Raw genomic sequence first — 18,611 nt, 5'->3', positions numbered from 1 at the left:
GCCAGGCTCATTATCAAGGTATAATAGCACCTATCAAGAATAATAACAGCAAATACCTAGAGTGGTCAATTCAGATGTAATATTCAGACTTATAGAGATGCCTCAAGATAAACTGCCAGGAAAACTACAATTAAGCTTTGACAGAAGTATTTGCATAAAAAAATCACTTACTAAACCTTAATATCTTTAACAATGACAAAATGACAGTTACAAGTGACCTAATGGTATGAATATTTAATTAGGCTTAAAAAAATGTACAGTCAAGACCAATACCAATAACTAATTCCAAGGACTGGCCTATTTTTTGTATGCTTTAAAACCATTTTTCTTGGTCACTAGCGGGAAAAAGGAACAAAAAAAATTTTTACAGCTCATTGCTGAAAAGAAGTTGGAGCTGGCTGCCTCTTTTCAGGAAAGCCACACTGCCAGATTAGTACACAAAACATACTTTTAAGGAGTTTTAATATTTTTTTCCTGAGGAATAGTAAAATCATCTGGATAAATATAATTACTTGCCAAGAGGTGGCACTTTGAGCTACACATACAGGGAAGCAGAACGAGGTTTTTTTCCAGTTGTCACTACCAGCGGCTCTGCCCAATCTTGCTTTTCAGCCTCATTTGGAAATTTTTCACAAGGCACCAGCCTATGATTTCTTTTTTCCTGGAGCATCCCAAGGCACTATAGAAATAGTGGTATGTTTGTGCCAGCCCACTCAGATGATGCCAGCTGATGTGGAATGGATGTTAGCAGGGAAAATGAGACCTCAGTTGTAAGTGAGAGAGTGGAGCGAGCCCACATTGCCATGATCCAGGCTGGGGTCTGGTCTCTGAGGACTGAGCTGGTTGCTGCTCGTTAATGCTGGCAGGTCGGAGGACAGTCAGAGCTAACCCAGTGCTGGCGTCGCATCTCCACCTCTGCCTGTAGCTCGTGATCACTTTGGAGGCACTGCTCACCCATCTCTTGCAACCTTCTTTGAGCCATATTCAGATGTGGTCACCTGGGAGCAGGAGCTCCCCAACCCCAACCCAACTCTGCCTGAATCGCACTGAGGTTTCCTCTAATGGGGCTGGTGCCCAAGTGCTGTGCACGGTCCTGCTGCACGGAGGGCCTCAGAGGGTGCCTGGTAGGAGACCCACCAGCAGCAAACCTAGGGTAGGTGCAAACAGCCCGTGCTAACTAGTTTTTTGCGTGACAGGGCTAATGACTTTCTTGCCTCCCGTAACTTCCATCTCCAGCAGTTCGATTAATCACAGGGGTTGCTATAAGGAGCTGAAGCGTTACCAGAGCAGAGCAAAGTGCTATCAGAACGTGAAAGCATGGCAGCAACTGGTGAGAAGAGCTGATTGCCTTAACTAAACACACAGTCCGAAAGATAGCAATAAAACATCCACCCTGTGCATTGCAGAAGTTGCAGCAATACTTTTAACAGCAACGTGTGCTTTTCAGTGGGTGCATGGTCCAGGTGGGACCTGCCAGCGCGCCATACCATTTAGACCAAGGAAATGAGTCCAGCTTTGTTTCCACTTGTGATTCAGGCTGATTGCAGCTGCTCTTCCCCAAGACAAACCCCTTTCACTCTTTTGGGCTGCCTCAAATTCATAAGGATGGTCCTGGAGCTTCCCTCTTTGAACAACTGAGAAGATCCGCCAAGCAAGTAAATTCATACTTAAGACAAAGCATGCAACGAAGATGCAGGGTCTTCTTGCCTGTCAGGAACATGCAGGGTTGGGTCATGATGGGGAAGGCATTTGCAGTGTTCTGGTGACATCTGACTTTCAGCCTTCAGGGAATGCATATACCAGAGACAATATCTGCCCAGCACAGACTGCCCAGCCATGCCTAGGGATTGAGTTCCAGTTTGGGAGGGCTAGCAAGCAGTAAATAGTCCTTACCTAAAAACCACAAGAGAGTAGCAGGCAGGCCCCTGGCAGTTATCTCCTGTGTCTGGACAGCTGTTACTCCTGGGGGAGAAAATGCACGCCTTTCTGCCAAATAGTCATCTGTTCCTGGGGGGTGAGAAATTACAGTGAAGTTCTGCATTGAAAATTGACTGCAAACACAGCACCTTCTCACATAGTCATCCTGCTCACTCTGTGAATTGTCACATCTGCTGACTTCAGGTGACTGAAACAGATTCTTCCTACCTTCTGCGTGTTAGTTGCATTAAACCAACACCGTTGAGAGAGAGAAAGAAAAAAAGGTGGACTGTTTTCCCTATTTCATCAGCTTTCACAACACTTTCTTTACCAGGGACAGTGCAGGACAGATGATCATTTTGTGCTGTGCAAAGAAACATCATGAACAAAGCCCAGTGAGCATATAAATCCCCGCCTGGTCAATTATGAAGTTACGTCTTTATCTACCATTGTTACTCAGAGGAGGGAAATGTCCAGATCTCTGGCAGTTTTGCTCCAGCACCAGCTGCAAGACATGCCAATAGCTTTAATTGCTGAAAAACTTGTGCTGGTGATGAAATCCGTGCTTTCTCTTCTCCCTCAGGGACAGCCAGGGATACTGATTTGAAGCTAGAGTCTTTTTTCTCATGGAGACATATGCCACTGCAGTAAACCAACTTGCTTAATCAGCCCCCTGATTTACATGGTCTTGGATCAGGTCCTCTCCAGCTCTTCACACACCCAACACTCAAGGTCAGGTGCCTATCATTTAAAGGCCTAAAAACCATCAGAAAAACCATTACAGCTTTTTTGCCAGACTCCTCACCTGGAGGAAATTATTTCCAAATCCTCAAACTAGAAACCAGGATAGCTGCTGCTGGCACCAGTGCTGAACAAGTACAGCAGGTTAAGCCAAACTGGCCCCTGCTCCCACCTCTGTGTTGAGCTCTGTGGCAGCTGTGTCTGACGGGGCTGATGCCAGTCCACCGCCAGCCAGGCTCCCCGGGACGCCCTGGTGCACTTGGAGAGGTGGGGAGGCAGAAATAATTAATTTCCTCTTGCTTCTGCTTTGTCCTCTCCTTATGATGGAGTGAGCCCTGCTCGATGCACCCGGAGGATCTGCTCCCCCACAGCCTCCATGGGGTGCTCCTCTGCTCAGGGGCTTCAGGGAGGGCTTTGAGTGCTTTGCAGGGAGGGAGAGGGATCTTCCTGCCCACTTCTGGCTGGGAAGCAATCTACAGCTTCCAATGTTGATGGGGTTTTTGCCCTGGCATTAGGTGGAACAGATTGCACCTCCTCAGTACAGCCTTACCTTGCCACCAGTGGGGCGATGTGTCATCCTGCCCATGTCCCAGGTTGAAGCAGCCAAGAAGTGACCCATTACCTCCCAAGGACACTTCCCAAACATGACCAGTAACTGGCTGAGCTCCTGCAGAGCAAACCCCTGGTCTGGATGTTGTAGGATGAACTGCAAAGCCATCACCAGTCATGTTGACACCTAGTTTTTGGGATCTGGAAAGAACTGTTTCCATATTGCTTCTTCTGCTCAACACCTTGTGGATTATGCAAGGGCATTTAAAATAAAATCCTGTATGGACAGAATTTTCACTGGGAAGATTGACTGTTTTACCAAGAGTCAAATTCTCTGTGATGTTTGTGAATTAATTCATTTTTTTTTTAGGATAATGAAGGTCATATCCCCAGGAGAGCGCTCACTCTACTCTCCTTTCATCGGCATGCAAAGACAGGAGGGAGAGATAAGGTGCAGAACTCAAAGAAAAGGGCGAAAGGTAGTGCCAAAGCAACGCTGGAGAAATAACGTGTGGTGAACTGTGTGAGGGATAGTTTCTCAATTTGTGCAAGTCAACATCAGCAAAAAAAGGGGGCTGCGTGTGCTGTGGAGCTGACCCCTTCACTGCAGAGATTTCTTGATTCTCAGCTGCCGAAAGATGAAACAGCAGGCTGGTGATATACCCTTCTGGGTGACTGTTTCCAAATATCTCCAAACAGTTTTAATGTTCCTTTCTTGCTTGTCAGGGTTACATATCCTTGGACAGGGTTTCTGTCACAGGTTTCTAACACCCTTTCACATATCCTTAAAATGGCCCACAATGTTAGAGAGAGGTTTAATTTTGCATAGTTTAAACCAGTCATAACTACAGAACTGTTGTAACCTGTGCATCTTGCCTCAAGGCACACATAAATGAAAGTGTAGCTAAGAACAGGGCCTCGTGTCTCAGCTGAGCAGAGAAGCATGTGCCTGATCCATAAAGGGAAGTAGGTTACATCTGGATATAGCAAGAGACTTTTTTCTTTTTTTTTTCCTCAAGAAGAAAAAAATAAAGTGTCAAAATTATCTACTAAGCATAGCTGATCTATTCTTCTTGACTCACTCCTAAGCAGGTAAACTATATATACAAGAAAAACAGACAGAGAGAAAATTCCCAAAGGATAATCTTGTCTTGTTTAAGACATAATGAATTCAATCTTCAGAGACCAGGAAGTCTGAGTGTTGAATAATTATCTCACAAAATGTGTTTGTGTAGGTGAGGTCCGTCTGGTTTGGTTGTTTTCCTGCTATGAAATAGAAAGCTGCTAACCCCTTGAAAAAAAATACAGGGAAATCAGAGATTATCAAGTTTGTATAAACACTGCTTTCCACTTGTGCTCTTCATTTAAGTCTCAGTGATAAAACACCTTAAAAATAATGCTTCTGTGTGACACAGACTTCTCTCCCAGTTGTATGTGCAGACAACCAGAGCAAAATGTTAAAATAAAGAAAATTAAACACGTTGCCAAACAGTCGAGTGTTAAATGTGTCATTAACTCAAAATCTTATGCTGAAGCAAAATACAGAAATTTCAGAAAAACACCCTGATTAGACACATTTATTTTCTTTTTGTTAAGTTAATTAAAAGTAGAGTATTAATTCAGTTGTAAAGTGACTATGTCATTAACTTGATTAGATATTTTCAGATGTAGAATATTTTACATTAGGAGATAAAATCTGGCAGTGTGGCCCAGTGGATATGGAACTGGATTAAGAATCAATCCGTTAATTGGCTGGGCAATTGGGCAAAGCACATAATCCCTCTGCATGTCTCACATTTTTTCATCTTTAATACAGAGCTTTTATGCTCTCCAACTTTCATAAAGTGCTTTGATATGCACAGATAAAAGGCTGATATTAATTATTACAGATCACAGAATCACAGAATCACAGAATGTTAGGGATTGGAAGGGACCTCGAAAGATCATCTAGTCCAATCCCCCTGCCGGAGCAGGATTGCCTAGACCATATCACACAGGAACGCGTCCAGGCAGGTTTTGAATGTCTCCAGAGAAGGAGACTCCACAACCTCTCTGGGCAGCATGTTCCAGTGTTCGGTCACCCTCACCGTAAAGAAGTTTTTCCTCATATTTATGTGGAACCTCCTGTGTTCCAGCTTGCACCCATTGCCCCTTGTCCTGTCAAGGGATGTCACTGAGAAGAGCCTGGCTCCATCCTCATGACACTTGCCCTTTACATATTTATAAACATTGATGAGGTCGCCCCTCAGTCTCCTCTTCTCCAAGCTAAAGAGACCCAGCTCCCTCAGCCTCTCCTCATAAGGGAGATGTTCCACTCCCTTAATCATCTTCGTGGCTCTGCGCTGGACTCTCTCTAGCAGTTCCCTGTCCTTCTTGACCTGAAGGGCCCAGAACTGGACACAATATTCCAGATGCGGCCTCACCAGGGCAGGTAGAGGGGGAGGAGAACCTCTCTTGACCTGCTAACCACACCCCTTCTAATACACCGCACGATGCCATTGGCCTTCTTGGCCACAAGGGCACACTGCTGGCTCATGCTCATCCTGCTGTCCACTAGGACCCCCAGGTCACTTTCCCCTACGCTGCTCTCCACCAGGTCTGCCCCCAACTTGTACTGGTACATGGGGTTCTTCTTGCCCAGATGCAGGACTCTACACTTGCCCTTGTTATATTTCATTAAATTTCTCCCCGCCCAACTCTCCAGCCTGTCCAGGTCTCTCTGAATGGCTGCGCAGCCTTCCGGTGCGTCAGCCACTCCTCCCAGTTTTGTGTCATCAGCGAACTTGCTGACAGTGCACTCTATACTGAAACGCCATAAAAGCATTGCTTAATGAAATATTGATTTAAAAAATATCAAGTGGGACTAAGTCCTTGCCTTAGATACTGAGGAAAACCCTGTGAACTGGGGGTCTTAGGTCGGTCTCCTCTGAGGTGATCTGCCGCTCTGAAAGGAGGAGCGGACAGAAAACAGAGGTATTGCGTTCTTCAGTGGAAAAGCCAAGCCCTGGGTCTCCCAAATGACCAACCAGGAGTGCCATTAACAGCCCAACTACGTGCACCTAAGACGCCACCACTGCTCACAAGAAGATCCCTGGTGACTTCAGTGTCTTTGCGCTAGGTTTTTTTAAGTGAAAATGAAACCTAGGGGAGAGGAAGATATAATTTAATCTCTTGCAAAAGTCTTCCAATTTGTCTCTTTCAGTGGACAGTGGTCCGGACCTGGGGGCGGCAGGGGGGTGGTAGCATTTAAAGGTTAGTAGCTAATGAGGCTGCACGGAATTGGAGAGACTGGGGATGGGAGGAGGAGGAGGCAGGGGTTTCTGCTAACTGAATTAGGGAATCAACAGAAAGCTGTTCGAGCTTATATTTGCAGAGACATTTACAGGATCCCACAAACACCTACAGTTTAATGCACTGTGGGTGCAGTGGTATGCTGAAGCATTTCGATAACACAGTAACAAAGTTTCTTAACTGTAAGGGCAATCTGGTAACAGCCTTGTAATTGATGCTTTATCATAGAAGTGCTTGAGAATAGGTTGGAAAGCTATCTGGAGCATCTGGGAGGTGGAAAATCGTTTAAGTAGGATGCAATGGGTTAAACTAAATAATGTGATCTTTCTACCCTCACAGTTCTGAAAGGTGACACCTTTCTTTTCACCTTCATATTAATGTCCTTCTCTGAATTCTGCCTTTTTTTGTGTTACTACATTTTTCTCTTACCATTCCACATTTTTTCCAAATGCATTTTTCCCTAAATGCATTTTTCCCCCCTCTTTCTTTACACCATTTCGTATACCAGATGGCACCGAGATAAAACTGACCACAGCCATGTTTTCTGAAGCTACAGTGAACACTGCCGAAAAGTTTACCTGCCAGAAAATCCGTGGGAAGAGTGGCAGGGCATGAGCGGTGCTGACTCAGATCTCAAGCCCCGAGGTTGCACCCGCCAGCACGTCACAGGTCAGAGAGCTGGCAGTGCTGCCCATCCACCAGGAAAAGAGGAGAGACACGTGCAAATCCGCGTTCTCACCTTTGTTTGTTTCCCAACCTAGATCTGCGGTTTCTGAAAGGAAATCTGGCTGCCGGATGGGCTGGTGGCATGGCACAGCCATTAGCATTTGCACCGCGCTCAGGCTGCGGACGAGCCCCTGGAAACCATGGAGGGTTCTGAGCTACATAAAGCCAGGTGAAGCTCCGACAATACCCTGACTAGACTCTAGTGCAGCCAGGTATTTTATCACAGGTGTAATTTTAAGTGCATCCATAACCCCAGTGAAATCTGCAGGGCTATTCGCATCTCTCCGTTTAGGCATTTTCCGTAAGTACTTTGCTGAATTTGTCCCTGGGAGTTTATTGATTCTTTTTTTTTAACCATGTTTAGACTGCTTACCCCACACAACAGTTTGCCAAAGTCTAATTAACAACCTCACCACCACTTATGTGACCCAGAAGCACAGTTTAAAGCACAGATGGAAGCGAAGACAGATCAAGTGAAGAAAGATAAAAGCTCCCATAGGAGGAAATTCAGATAACCTTGTATCAAATGCCTATGCCACAAGCAGCCCAGCTGGCTTCCATGAGACCCTTGCAGGGGTAAGGTGATATTCAGTGGGAACTGGGGTATTGAAGTTTGGCACTTAATAGCAGAGAGAGCACACTGAGATGTGAAAACACAAAATGAAGAAAACAGTAAGCAAGCAGCGAATGTCTGGCACAGCCCAGCCTGCGGAGCCCACCTGCGATACATTTGAAGGGAGCCTGTAGAAAAACAGGATAACTGAGCTCATAACCTCCTGCACCAGGGGACACGTGCCCCGTGCTCAGCCTTCTGCAGCCTCTGTGCATGGTACATTAAGAGGAGTAATTCAATACAGCAGAAATAATAAAAGCCAACCAAAAAACCCCACCACATTTACTGGTTTATGGCATGGGGGCTGGGGAAATCTTTCATCCATCTAATCTGCAGCAATGCATTTCTGGCTTTTCATTGGTGTCAGTGAGAGAACTGCAGGCACAGAGGCTCAAGGCACACCAATTCACACCCCTCTATCCTTTCAGGACACTCTGCACCTAGTACAAAAGCCACCGTTAAAAAGAAATCAAGCCCAGCAGAGAAAAAGGCTTAGGGATTTGCCTCTTCTCCTGGGAGCAGGAGTAGAGTCCTCTGTTTCCATGACTGCCCTGTGCCAGTTGTTTTCTTCGGTTAGCCTGGTCCTTGATCCCGCAATATAGCAGCATAAATACCTCCACAGAAATAATTTAAAGGGATGATCTAGAGATAGACTGAGTTCTCACCCAGAGCTTCAGTTTTGCCAGTGATGGTGGCTTTGACGTGACTTCTTCAGACATCATGTTAAATTCATACATCCATCTCATTTTAAAGAGTGGGAAAACTAATCCTTATTTTAGCTCCATTGTTCAGAGAATGTACACCAAGAAGGAATTAGCCCATTAAAATAGATTTGAACTCAAGTCAGAGTGGTGGAAGTACAATGCTTTATGAGTATCCATTAAGTATATAGTAAAAGTGCACAATATTCCAGATTTTATCCATCTGATTTTATAGTTATCTGAATAATGGAGACAAATCTGAAAGCTGGATCTATTAAACTCTTCATATAAAAACAAAAGCTGGGAATCAGCAAAAAACTGGAAAGTGTGAAAAGTTTCACTTCAGTTCTCTTTTTTTTTCCCCCCGCTGTAACTTCTCCCCCACTATCACTTCAGTGATTCAAATTCTACTCCACCATCTGTTCTGAAAAGAAACAAATGGAGTGTGTCTAATTTCTGGAAATTCTGAAATAACCTGGGTAATCTGGTTCCAACAAAGAATCTGAGTACGAGTCAGCTTTCCAATCTTTGTATTATACAAGGAAATGCAGCTGAGACTAGGTCAAAAGAATGCTTATAGAACAGAATGCAAACATCGCAACAGAGTAAACATAGATCCAAAAATGTATTTACTCTGTCATTGCATTGCTCCACCTAACGGGCTCGTTACCCCAAGTGACAGGGTAGAGTCTCACTTAAGCTGCCAGACTGCGTAACAAGGCCGAAGGACGTTCACAGCAAAGTTACTCAAGAAAGTTCCCCTAAAGCTCTGGATTAAAAGCTAATAAATTACTACCAAATCTGTAATCTAACTTGGCAGATTTGAAACCATGTTTTTAACCTTGTCAGCTGCCTGTGAGTTACACAGCATGAAAAGCATCCCTTCCCCTTGATGGCCAAGGCAACTGTACATCATCTTTTCACTGCAATGTGTGAGGGAGATGACAGATGAGCCTCCTCCATGTTCCTGTTCAATGCTGAGAGATGCAATATTAATGACAATGCACATCAGCCCCTCTCCAGGAAAAAAGTTTATAAAAAAATAGACTGAGGAGAAAAAAAAATGCCTTTTAGAACTCCTGCACTTTTTCATCTGCATTCTTAACTTAGCTTCTCTCCACGTAATAGCCTGTAGGTTTACACACAGCTAACAGTCAGAGAAGAGTGAGAAGAAATAGAGCTGTTATTCCTCTCATTAAAGATAAGCATAAATAGTTACACGAGCACCCCATAAAGATTGCTGGTTAAATGTACAGTGACTAACTAGACATCGCAGCGTGGAGTCTTCTCTTCCAAACACCACATCTGCTGAACATGGCAGACTTACCTTATAACAGTTTATAAAACAGTCAGGCTATTAAAACAGGTAACTGCCTTTCAGATTACCTCTGCAGAAGAGCTTGTTCTGTCAGCCCAAGGGGCTGGAAATGAACTTCTGGTGGGGGCTTTGACCTGCTGGAGATTTCTCTTTGGTCTTCTAGGCTTTCACGGAATCACAGAATCACAGAATCAACCAGGTTGGAAGAGACCTCAGGGATCATCGAGTCCAACCGTTGCCCTGACACCACCCTGTCAACTAGACCATGGCTAAGTGCCATGTCCAGTCTTTTCTTAAACACATCCAGAGATGGTGACTCCATCACCTCCCTGGGCAGCCCATTCCAATGTCTAATAACCCTTTCTGTAAAGAAATTCTTCCTGATGTCCAACCTGAACCTCCCCTGGCGAAGCTTGAGGCTGTGCCCTCTTGTCCTATCGCTAGTTGCCTGGGAGAAGAGGCCAACTCCCACTTCACTACAACCTCCCTTCAGGTAGTTGTAGACTGCAATAAGGTCACCTCGGAGCCTCCTCTTCTCCAGGCTAAACAACCCCAGCTCCCTCAGCCGTTCCTCGGAGGTCAGACCCTCCAGACCCTTCACCAGCTTGGTCGCCCTCCTCTGCACTCGCTCCAACACCTCAACATCTTTCTTGAAGTGCGGGGCCCAGAACTGAACACAGTACTCAAGGTGCGGCCTCACCAGTGCCGAGTACAGAGGGACGATCACTTCCCTAGACCGGCTGGCTACACTATTCCTAATAGAGGCCAGGATGCCATTGGCCTTCTTGGCCACCTGGGCACACTGCTGGCTCATGTTTAGCCGGCTGTCGATCAGCACCCCCAGGTCTCTTTCCACTGGTCCGCTTTCTAACCACTCTTCCCCCAGCCTGTAGAGCTGCATGGGGTTGTTGTGGCCAAAGTGTAAGACCCGGCACTTGTTCTTGTTGAACCTCATGCCGTTGGTCTCGGCCCATCTATCTAACATGTCCAGATCCCTCTGTAGGGCCTTCCTACCCTCCAGCAGATCGACACTCCCACCCAGCTTGGTGTCATCTGCAAATTTACTGAGGGTGCACTCAATCCCTACTTTGGATAGGCAGGCTTTAAGTCACTATCTAGTGTGGGTGATATCTAGTGTGCAGATACACAAACACAGCCAGTGAAAGTCTGAAATCTCTGAAAGTCTGAAAGCTTTCTTCTTTAAGTACATCTGCAGATGTACTTCAGAGTTTTCCAATGGCCAACACACACCTTAGTTTTTCTTTGCTATATGTGTAGGATCCAGACACCAATGATGACAGTGCTAGTTCTGGAGATTAATGGGCATAGGACTCACCTTAAGAGTGAACTCTGTGGCAGTTTTTAGCACAACATTATCCTGATGAATGGCACCCAGCTGAAGCTGAGCAGTCAGAACCCTTGCTTCTGCCACTTTCCTCTGGGAAGCTTGACAAATAAGAAAGCAGTTTCAGTGCAAAACAGAATTATTTGAGCATTGTTCACAAGACAGTAGTACCCCCAGCCCCCTTTCAGAATCAGGACTGCCTTGCTCTGTCATTGTACAAGCAATCCTATCCCAAAAGTTAAAAAAAGCAAGTCCCATAAAAAGACTACGAGCCAGATAAAATCAAGTGCAAATAAAAACTGCTCCACACAGCACCCTGAATCTTGTATGAGTGACAAACTTTATAAGAAGAGAAAATGGCAATTAACTTAAAATTATTTTAAAAGTACTAGAGAGGGCTTATATACCCCTTAGAAGATGAAGCCAGCAGTGGGAGGGAGAAGAATATAAATAATTTTTGCGAAGTTCTAAACAATGAACCATTTGCTTGGTTAACTTCCCTTGAAAAGATTATCTGCATTAAAAAATGCACCAAAGCAAACAAATACTTTGTTTTCTTTTCAATTTAGGCTCCATTTTATCTAACGAGGCAGACACTGAAGCTGTACTTTGCATATCTGGCTTTTATGGATCAAAGAATAAACATTGCCTTGCATGTGGATTTTATTACTGTCAGGGAATAGCTCCTGTTGTTCTTTTTTGCTTGTATTACTAGACACCACCATCACATACTAACTTTTAAGGTTTTTATGATGTGTTAAGATAGGTCCATAGATGAAGCTTGATGGAATTCAAAGTAGGAAATAATTTTCCTCTGCTTTCTTCCTCTACTGACCATTTGACTTTCTTGATCCAACAGAGAATGTGAGTACTACCTCTACTGAAGCTGACGTAATGCCTCTAAACAGAGGCAGTAGACAAGATTCTGTAATAGTTTAGTTCTCTGTCCAATTTATTAGCTTTCTGTCACCATTTTAGAGATTGCCAGACTCCTGTAACACTACAATTCTTTTCTCTGCACTTTATATATGCAACACCTGATAGATAATTTGATAGCAACTCGTGGTGAACTCCCTTTAAGTAAAAATCCTCTGTCCTCCCACCTCTAACCCTACCCCCAACTCCAAATCAGCAACAGACCCTAAGGACTAAGGTTGTGAATACCTATTAATTTGAAAAGAAATAAAAAACAATTCAAGTGAGCACAATTAGAAAGGATCTGCCCTTGAACAACAGACAGAAACATAGATCGGCTCCAAAGCAATTTCAAACTCTGTTTATGCACAAAAGTTATTCTACTCGGACATCCCATCAGACAGATGCTTCTTGGATATCTTCAAACTTCATCAACAGGGGCATTTTCTGCATATCTGTCTGCAAGGTGTGAGTAACTATGTGGCTATAAATTCAACATTCAGCTTCATCCTTTGATTTTGTTTCAGGTTTTTGCAAGGAGAAGCAAAAATCTTTGGGACTGAAATTTGATGTGGCTTAGCTTTAGTTCAAGCAGCCTTTGGCCTCTCTTTTATGAGAAACTCCCTATCATTTTATATCCTTGCAAACATTTTCACAGCTTGAAGATGTCTTTCAGAAAAAAGGTGAATTAAGAGACATCTTTATCTTTAGTAGTCAGCACATTTAAAGCAATCCTTCTTTTATGGACCTCCAATATAACAGAGAGGTACTAGAGGAATAACGACAGCCCAGCATTTGATACTTGGGATCCTGCAAAAATTGAACTACCATCCTAGCAATCAGATTAAAAGTTAAGAATAAAGTTAAGAATAAAGGCTGTATAAATCCTAACACCTCAAAGCTGGTAAACAAACAAACAAACAAACAAAACACAAAACAAAAACAAACAAAAAAAAACACAAAAAAAAATCAAAAAAACCCCCCCCACACAAAAAAACCACAACAAAGAGAAATTAAGATAGGAAGACAAGAAAATAAGAAAAAACTCCAGTTATGATGCCTGGATGCTAAAAACAACAGATACGAGAAATAGCTGGGTGAATAATGGAGGACATGCTTCCCCCCTCCCACCCTCCACTCCTGACAAGGCAAGAAATCCTTCCTCAAAAGCTGAGATTAATGCGGACCTCAGAAAACTCACTGTATCCCAATTAGGATGTTGGTACTTATTTACAACACAGAACTGGATAACCAGGAAAACTTGGAGGACTACCTAGAATTTTTATCACCAGAAATGTGTCACACTGTGCTTTTCTGAAAAATAATTCTGGTAGAAAATAATATCTATGTAAGTAAGTAATGTGAGAACAAGACAAGCTGAAGACACAATAAACTCAGGCCTGGCGTACAGAATGTACTAAATCATGTGCCTTGACTGAGAGAAATGAGGTGTCAGCAGCTCTCTGTGGGGATGAAGAACTAGCAAGTGTCAGAGAGCAATCTGAGAAACAGTGATTTGGAAAAGGAATTTACGCACCCGGTAAACAAAGGCTTTTAGCCAGAGTTTTAAGCAGGAGCCACAGTACTGCAGTCCATTCACATGACAGAACGGTGGTGGAAGGAGCTGAATCCTCGCCCTCTTGCTCACTTCCCTCCTTTCCCGGGCAGCCAAAGCCCAAATCCAGCTTCTGAAGCACCAGCAACAGCTCACCTGCCACACAGAATAGGGAAGCATCGACCCTTTGAAGCCCAAGTAACCCTTCTGCGGTTACAGGTACCTATATGGTGAATATGGAAACAGGCAGCTATGGAGTGAAGTCTGGAAAAAAAGGATGGAAGGGAAGATGAACTGTGAAAAGTGGAGTGGGTGAAGATGGAAAGAATGATAAAGTCAGAGCTGACCAGGTGGGGAACTGTCACGGTTTAAAACTGGGCCAGCTATTAAACCTGTGGCAGACGCTCTCTGTTATCCCCCCCCTCCCCCGAAAGGGAAAGGGAAAGGGAAAAGGGAGAGAGACTCATGGGATGGAAAGTTAAAACAGTTTTAATAAACTATAATAGTGAAAAAGAGTATAACAATAATATTGGAATAATCAAATATATACAAATATATATACAAAACCAAGATCGAGCTCCCCCAATGTCGGCCACGTCACCACCGGCACTGCAGGGCAGGCTCCGGGAAGGCCCAGGCTGGGCCCAGCGATGGTCGAGAGCTGGATTCAGGAATGCACGGATCAGGATCGGAGACAGCAGGAAAACGGAGAGAGTCCTCTTCGGACACCGGCCATGGCAGAAAGAGAGCGAGACCCTCGTGATCTCCCCGCTTTATACCGAGAATGATGTGTATGGGATGGAATACCTCGTTGGTCACTTTTGGGTCACCTGCCCTGTCCGCTCCTCCCTGCAGCTGCGACCCCCCCCTTTGGCTCTTCACTCGTAAGCAGCGAGGAATTTAGCAGTGACCTTGGTTTCTCTAGGAATAAGTACAGCAAGAGCCTTTCTGCAGAACATCCCTACCGGTGCCTCAGTGATAACTACAAACTTTGAGCGTTATCAGTCCTAGAAGCAGACACTGTCTTGCAAAACATGCAGTTAGTTTCAGAAAGTGCAGTTACTTAGAAGAGACTTAGCTGAAAAGAAAAATCACTGAAAGGAAAATTGGCCTGGTTTAGGCCAAACCAGGACAGGAACAAGCTCCTGAAGTGCTCTTAAAAATTTGTCATTAAATGAGTCATCCATTTCCAAATGCCAAAATGACTGTGTCCAAAAAAGCAGTTCATTGTCAGGTAAACACTGAGATCACTGAGCTTTTCTAATATTCCCCTAGGAAGAAGCTGACCATAAATGTGCTCAATTATTCTGCCAGTGGTTAATTCAATACAGACGGATCCCACTGGAGGACAAAGTACCAGGATGCATCTGTGTGTGTGGATGTCCACGGTCCTGAGTTTACTCACCTCTGATATTGGTGAAATGGAGGGAGATAAGGACCAAACAGACTCTGCCTGGGTGACATTCAGTGTCCCAAGAAAAACATCCACTTTAAGCTTTGAGTGGTAGGACAGTAGAACGTTACCTGATTTTGTGACTTTAGAGGAATATAACTGCGCTCCATACATCAAAAATGAGTTTCATATGACCAATCATCTGCTTTCTTGAGCAAGGCAATGGGATATGAATAAGCTGGGATCTGACATCCTGATGACAGGTAAAAGAAGACAAGGTTTGAAGTAGCTCCTGCAAAACACTTCCCCCCACTATACCCACAAAACAAGGCTCAGTAACACTGGGAGGAACATCTGGGCTCAGCTGCCATCCTAACGAGAGGCTGCTCCAACTAATGACTTGTTGAAGCTGAGGAAGGCAATAGAAGAGCTGGGCTTACTTAGCACACATAAAACTGGAATCAAAGGTCTGACCGGAGGAGTTTTAGGACTGAAGTGCTGGGAGCCTTTGTGTAAGCTAGCACATGCTTCCAACTAAAAACTGGAGATGGAACTGGATGAAACGTAGTCTTGAGCTCTTGGATTAGCATCTTAAGTGATATGCACCAAGGGAAACTACCGAGGGACTAAACGTAACTTCCTCCCTTCCACAGTCACACCAGTAAGTTGGTAAATATACATGGAGCCAGATCAGGGTTCAGTATTGCTTGCCAGCCTGGTGATAAAGTGGCAATCCAGGTGTGCAAATTTGGGTTTTAGACGGTTTTATTTGGCACATTTTTGAAGAACCTCTGTATTTTTGAACTCATCCTTGTTGTAGCCTGTGTTACTGAGATTGCCTTGATCCTGAAAAAGACTAGCATGAAGCCCTCTGCCTCTTGAGTGCTATAGACTACCTACTGCACAGTAGGGCACAGAGCATTTTACTTTAATAGTTGAAGAGACACCTGTATCGCATGCAGTAGGACAGACCTTTCAGCCACAGACAGCAAAACTGCACACACGGTATGTTGGGGCAGAACCTGAGATCCACCAGTCCATGGATACAAAAAGGGTGCTCATGTGGAGACACTTATGGCAAATCCTTCAGCAGGGCATCGGTCTCCATTGCCTCCTAAGCCAAACAAATATGGTAAAGCATGGAAACTCACAAATTAAAAGGTTATCTTATTCTGTAAACCTGTTATCTTATTCTGTAAAAAGGTCCCAGTGTAGGCAATACCCAGTCAAAAGGAGTATCCCAGCGCACTGCTCAGTTGAGGTAACTGTCTGTGATACATGAAGCACTAAAATTTGGTGGTTACTCGCTGTTCAGATGTTCTGTATCCTGAATGTTATTAGGTTAATTTGCATTCAATAAAAAGCAGCAGAACAATGGCAAGCTGAGACTAGGACTTAAAACTGTACATACACAGTACCTACATGAAAATGAAATATATGTGCACTTGAACTAGCTTTACACCGCATGATACTAGACATCAAAGGACTTAAAGCCCAGAAATCAGACAGTATGTCACAAATTCACTCTAGAAAATTAAGCCATTCAAACTTCTGAGTATCACTCTCTGTTTCATTTAAAGTAACAAATATTTTCAATTTTTAAATCTCGAGTACACACATACCCTCTGGAATATGGACAGAGGCTGCTTGGTAGTCTGCTGTGCTGCTATCAGATCCTTTGCAGCATAGTCTATGAGAATATTTCAATTCAGTTCTGCATGTTTTTGGTAATATAGAATTATTTGTATCACAAAACTGAAGATGTTCTATGTTCTTATCATTTGCTGATAAGAAACACATCAGTCTTGCAAGCTCAGCAGCTAGTATTTATGTATATCTCAGTTTTGATCATGAACCATATCTTTTAGCAGGAAATTAAAATCTCTTGTGGAATAGTATCAAATCCATGCTTACAAAACACACCAGTGAAAAGCATTGCTAATGTCTCTTCAGAGGATTTAACCTGACCATGTCATATTAATCACTTCTGAAGTAAAGGAATGACTCCTAATTGTTTTCCATTACCTTGTGTTTGCTTTTGCAGCATTGCAAAAATGCCTGGACCAGGACCATGGATCATAAATCTCATCAGACTTGCAGACAAGTCTTTGAGTGTTTTTTGCCATGGTATGTTACATGTTAGCCTTTTTCTTCTGATTATAAAAATCTGCTTCAAATACAGGTACTTCTGAAGCATCGTGTTTTCAGCCTTCTGTTCTGTTGAACACAATGCTCCTGTCAGTCCTCATAGACTGTAAAATTAATCTATAGGGCTGTTCCATATCCTCTAGGACAAGCTCAGACCTGTTTGCTTTTCAATGGAGTGAACACTATCATGTACTAATACCCAAATAAACAGACTGTATTTGTGGCTAACAGAAAGATCTTTTTGCTAATGCAGTAAAACCTCTAAAGAGAAAAAGATTATGTGATCACTTGTCCTGGTTTGGCCTAAACCAGGCCGATTTTCCTTTCAGTGATTTTTGCTTTCAGCTAAGTCTCCTCTAAGTAACTGCATGTTTGCAGACAGTGTCTGCCTCCAAGACTGATAACGCCCGAAGTTTGTAGTTATCGCTGAGGCACCGGTAGGGATGTTGTGCAGTAAGGCTCTTGCTGTACTTATTCTTAGAGAAACCAAGGTCACTGCTGAATTCCTCACTGCTTACAAGTGAAGAGCCGAAGGGGGGTTGCAGCTGCAGTGGGGAGCAGACAGGGCAGGTGACCCAAAATTGACCAACGAGGGTATTCCATCCCACACACGTCATTCTCGGTATAAAGGGGGGGGATCACGAGGGTCGCGCCCCTTTCTGCTATGGCCGGTGTCCAAGGAGGACTCCGTCTGTTTTCCTGCTGCCCCCGATCCCGATCCGTGCATCCCTGAATCCAGCTCTCGACCGTCGCTAGGCCCAGCCTGGGCCTTCCCGGAGCCTGCCCTGCAGTGCCGGTGGTGACGTGGCTGACTTCAGGGGAGCTCAATCTTGGTTTTGTATATATATTTGTATATATTTGATTATTTCTATTATTATTATTATTTTTTGTTTTTTTCATTATTATAGTTTATTAAAACTGTTTTAACTTTCCAACCTGGAAGCCTCTCTCCCTTTTCCCTTTCCCTTTCCCTTTGGGGGGAGGGGGGGGAATAACAGAGGGCATCTGCCACAGGTTTAATAACTGGCCCAGCTTTAAACCGTGACATCACTTAAGAAAGCAATGGAAACATTTGTTTCTTAGCAGGACTGATCTTCTAATAAAGGTGGATTAGAAATGTGCTTCACATGTCCAGAGATATTTCTTCTTTTTTTTTTTTTTTGTTTTGAACAGCTTTTCTGTATCTTACTGTTTCTTGATCTTCTCTGTTGTTTGGCTCATTTATTTAGTTACTTCCCCATACCAGCAGTACTGACCTTGGGTGTCATCATGATGAACAGTGCAATTTTACACAGTATAATCCATTTGAGAATGGTGCTCTACTGCCTTTAAGATCCTTACCAAGTCCTTCAAAAGTTCACACCATCAGGGGACTCCTGACAGAAAAATGGCATCTCCT

The 18,611-nt window shown here is 43.8% G+C and overlaps 1 protein-coding gene across 1 annotated transcript in view; it reads right to left on the bottom strand.

Annotated features, from left to right (window-relative positions):
- Positions 1-1,945: 1,945 nt before the first annotated feature.
- Positions 1,946-18,611, bottom strand: part of COMMD10 (COMM domain containing 10) — a 146,787-nt gene continuing 130,121 nt past the window's right edge. Inside the window, exon 6 of the mRNA XM_068423898.1 lies at positions 1,946-2,007. Coding sequence (XP_068279999.1) covers positions 1,957-2,007 — 51 coding nt within the window. The 3' untranslated portion in view covers positions 1,946-1,956. The remainder of the gene's footprint in view (positions 2,008-18,611) is intronic.

The sequence above is a fragment of the Nyctibius grandis genome, chromosome Z (genome assembly GCF_013368605.1).
Source record: "Nyctibius grandis isolate bNycGra1 chromosome Z, bNycGra1.pri, whole genome shotgun sequence".
Taxonomy (NCBI): domain Eukaryota; kingdom Metazoa; phylum Chordata; class Aves; order Nyctibiiformes; family Nyctibiidae; genus Nyctibius; species Nyctibius grandis.
Note: the sequence above shows the minus strand (reverse complement) of the source record. Positions and strands in the feature narration are given on the sequence as shown.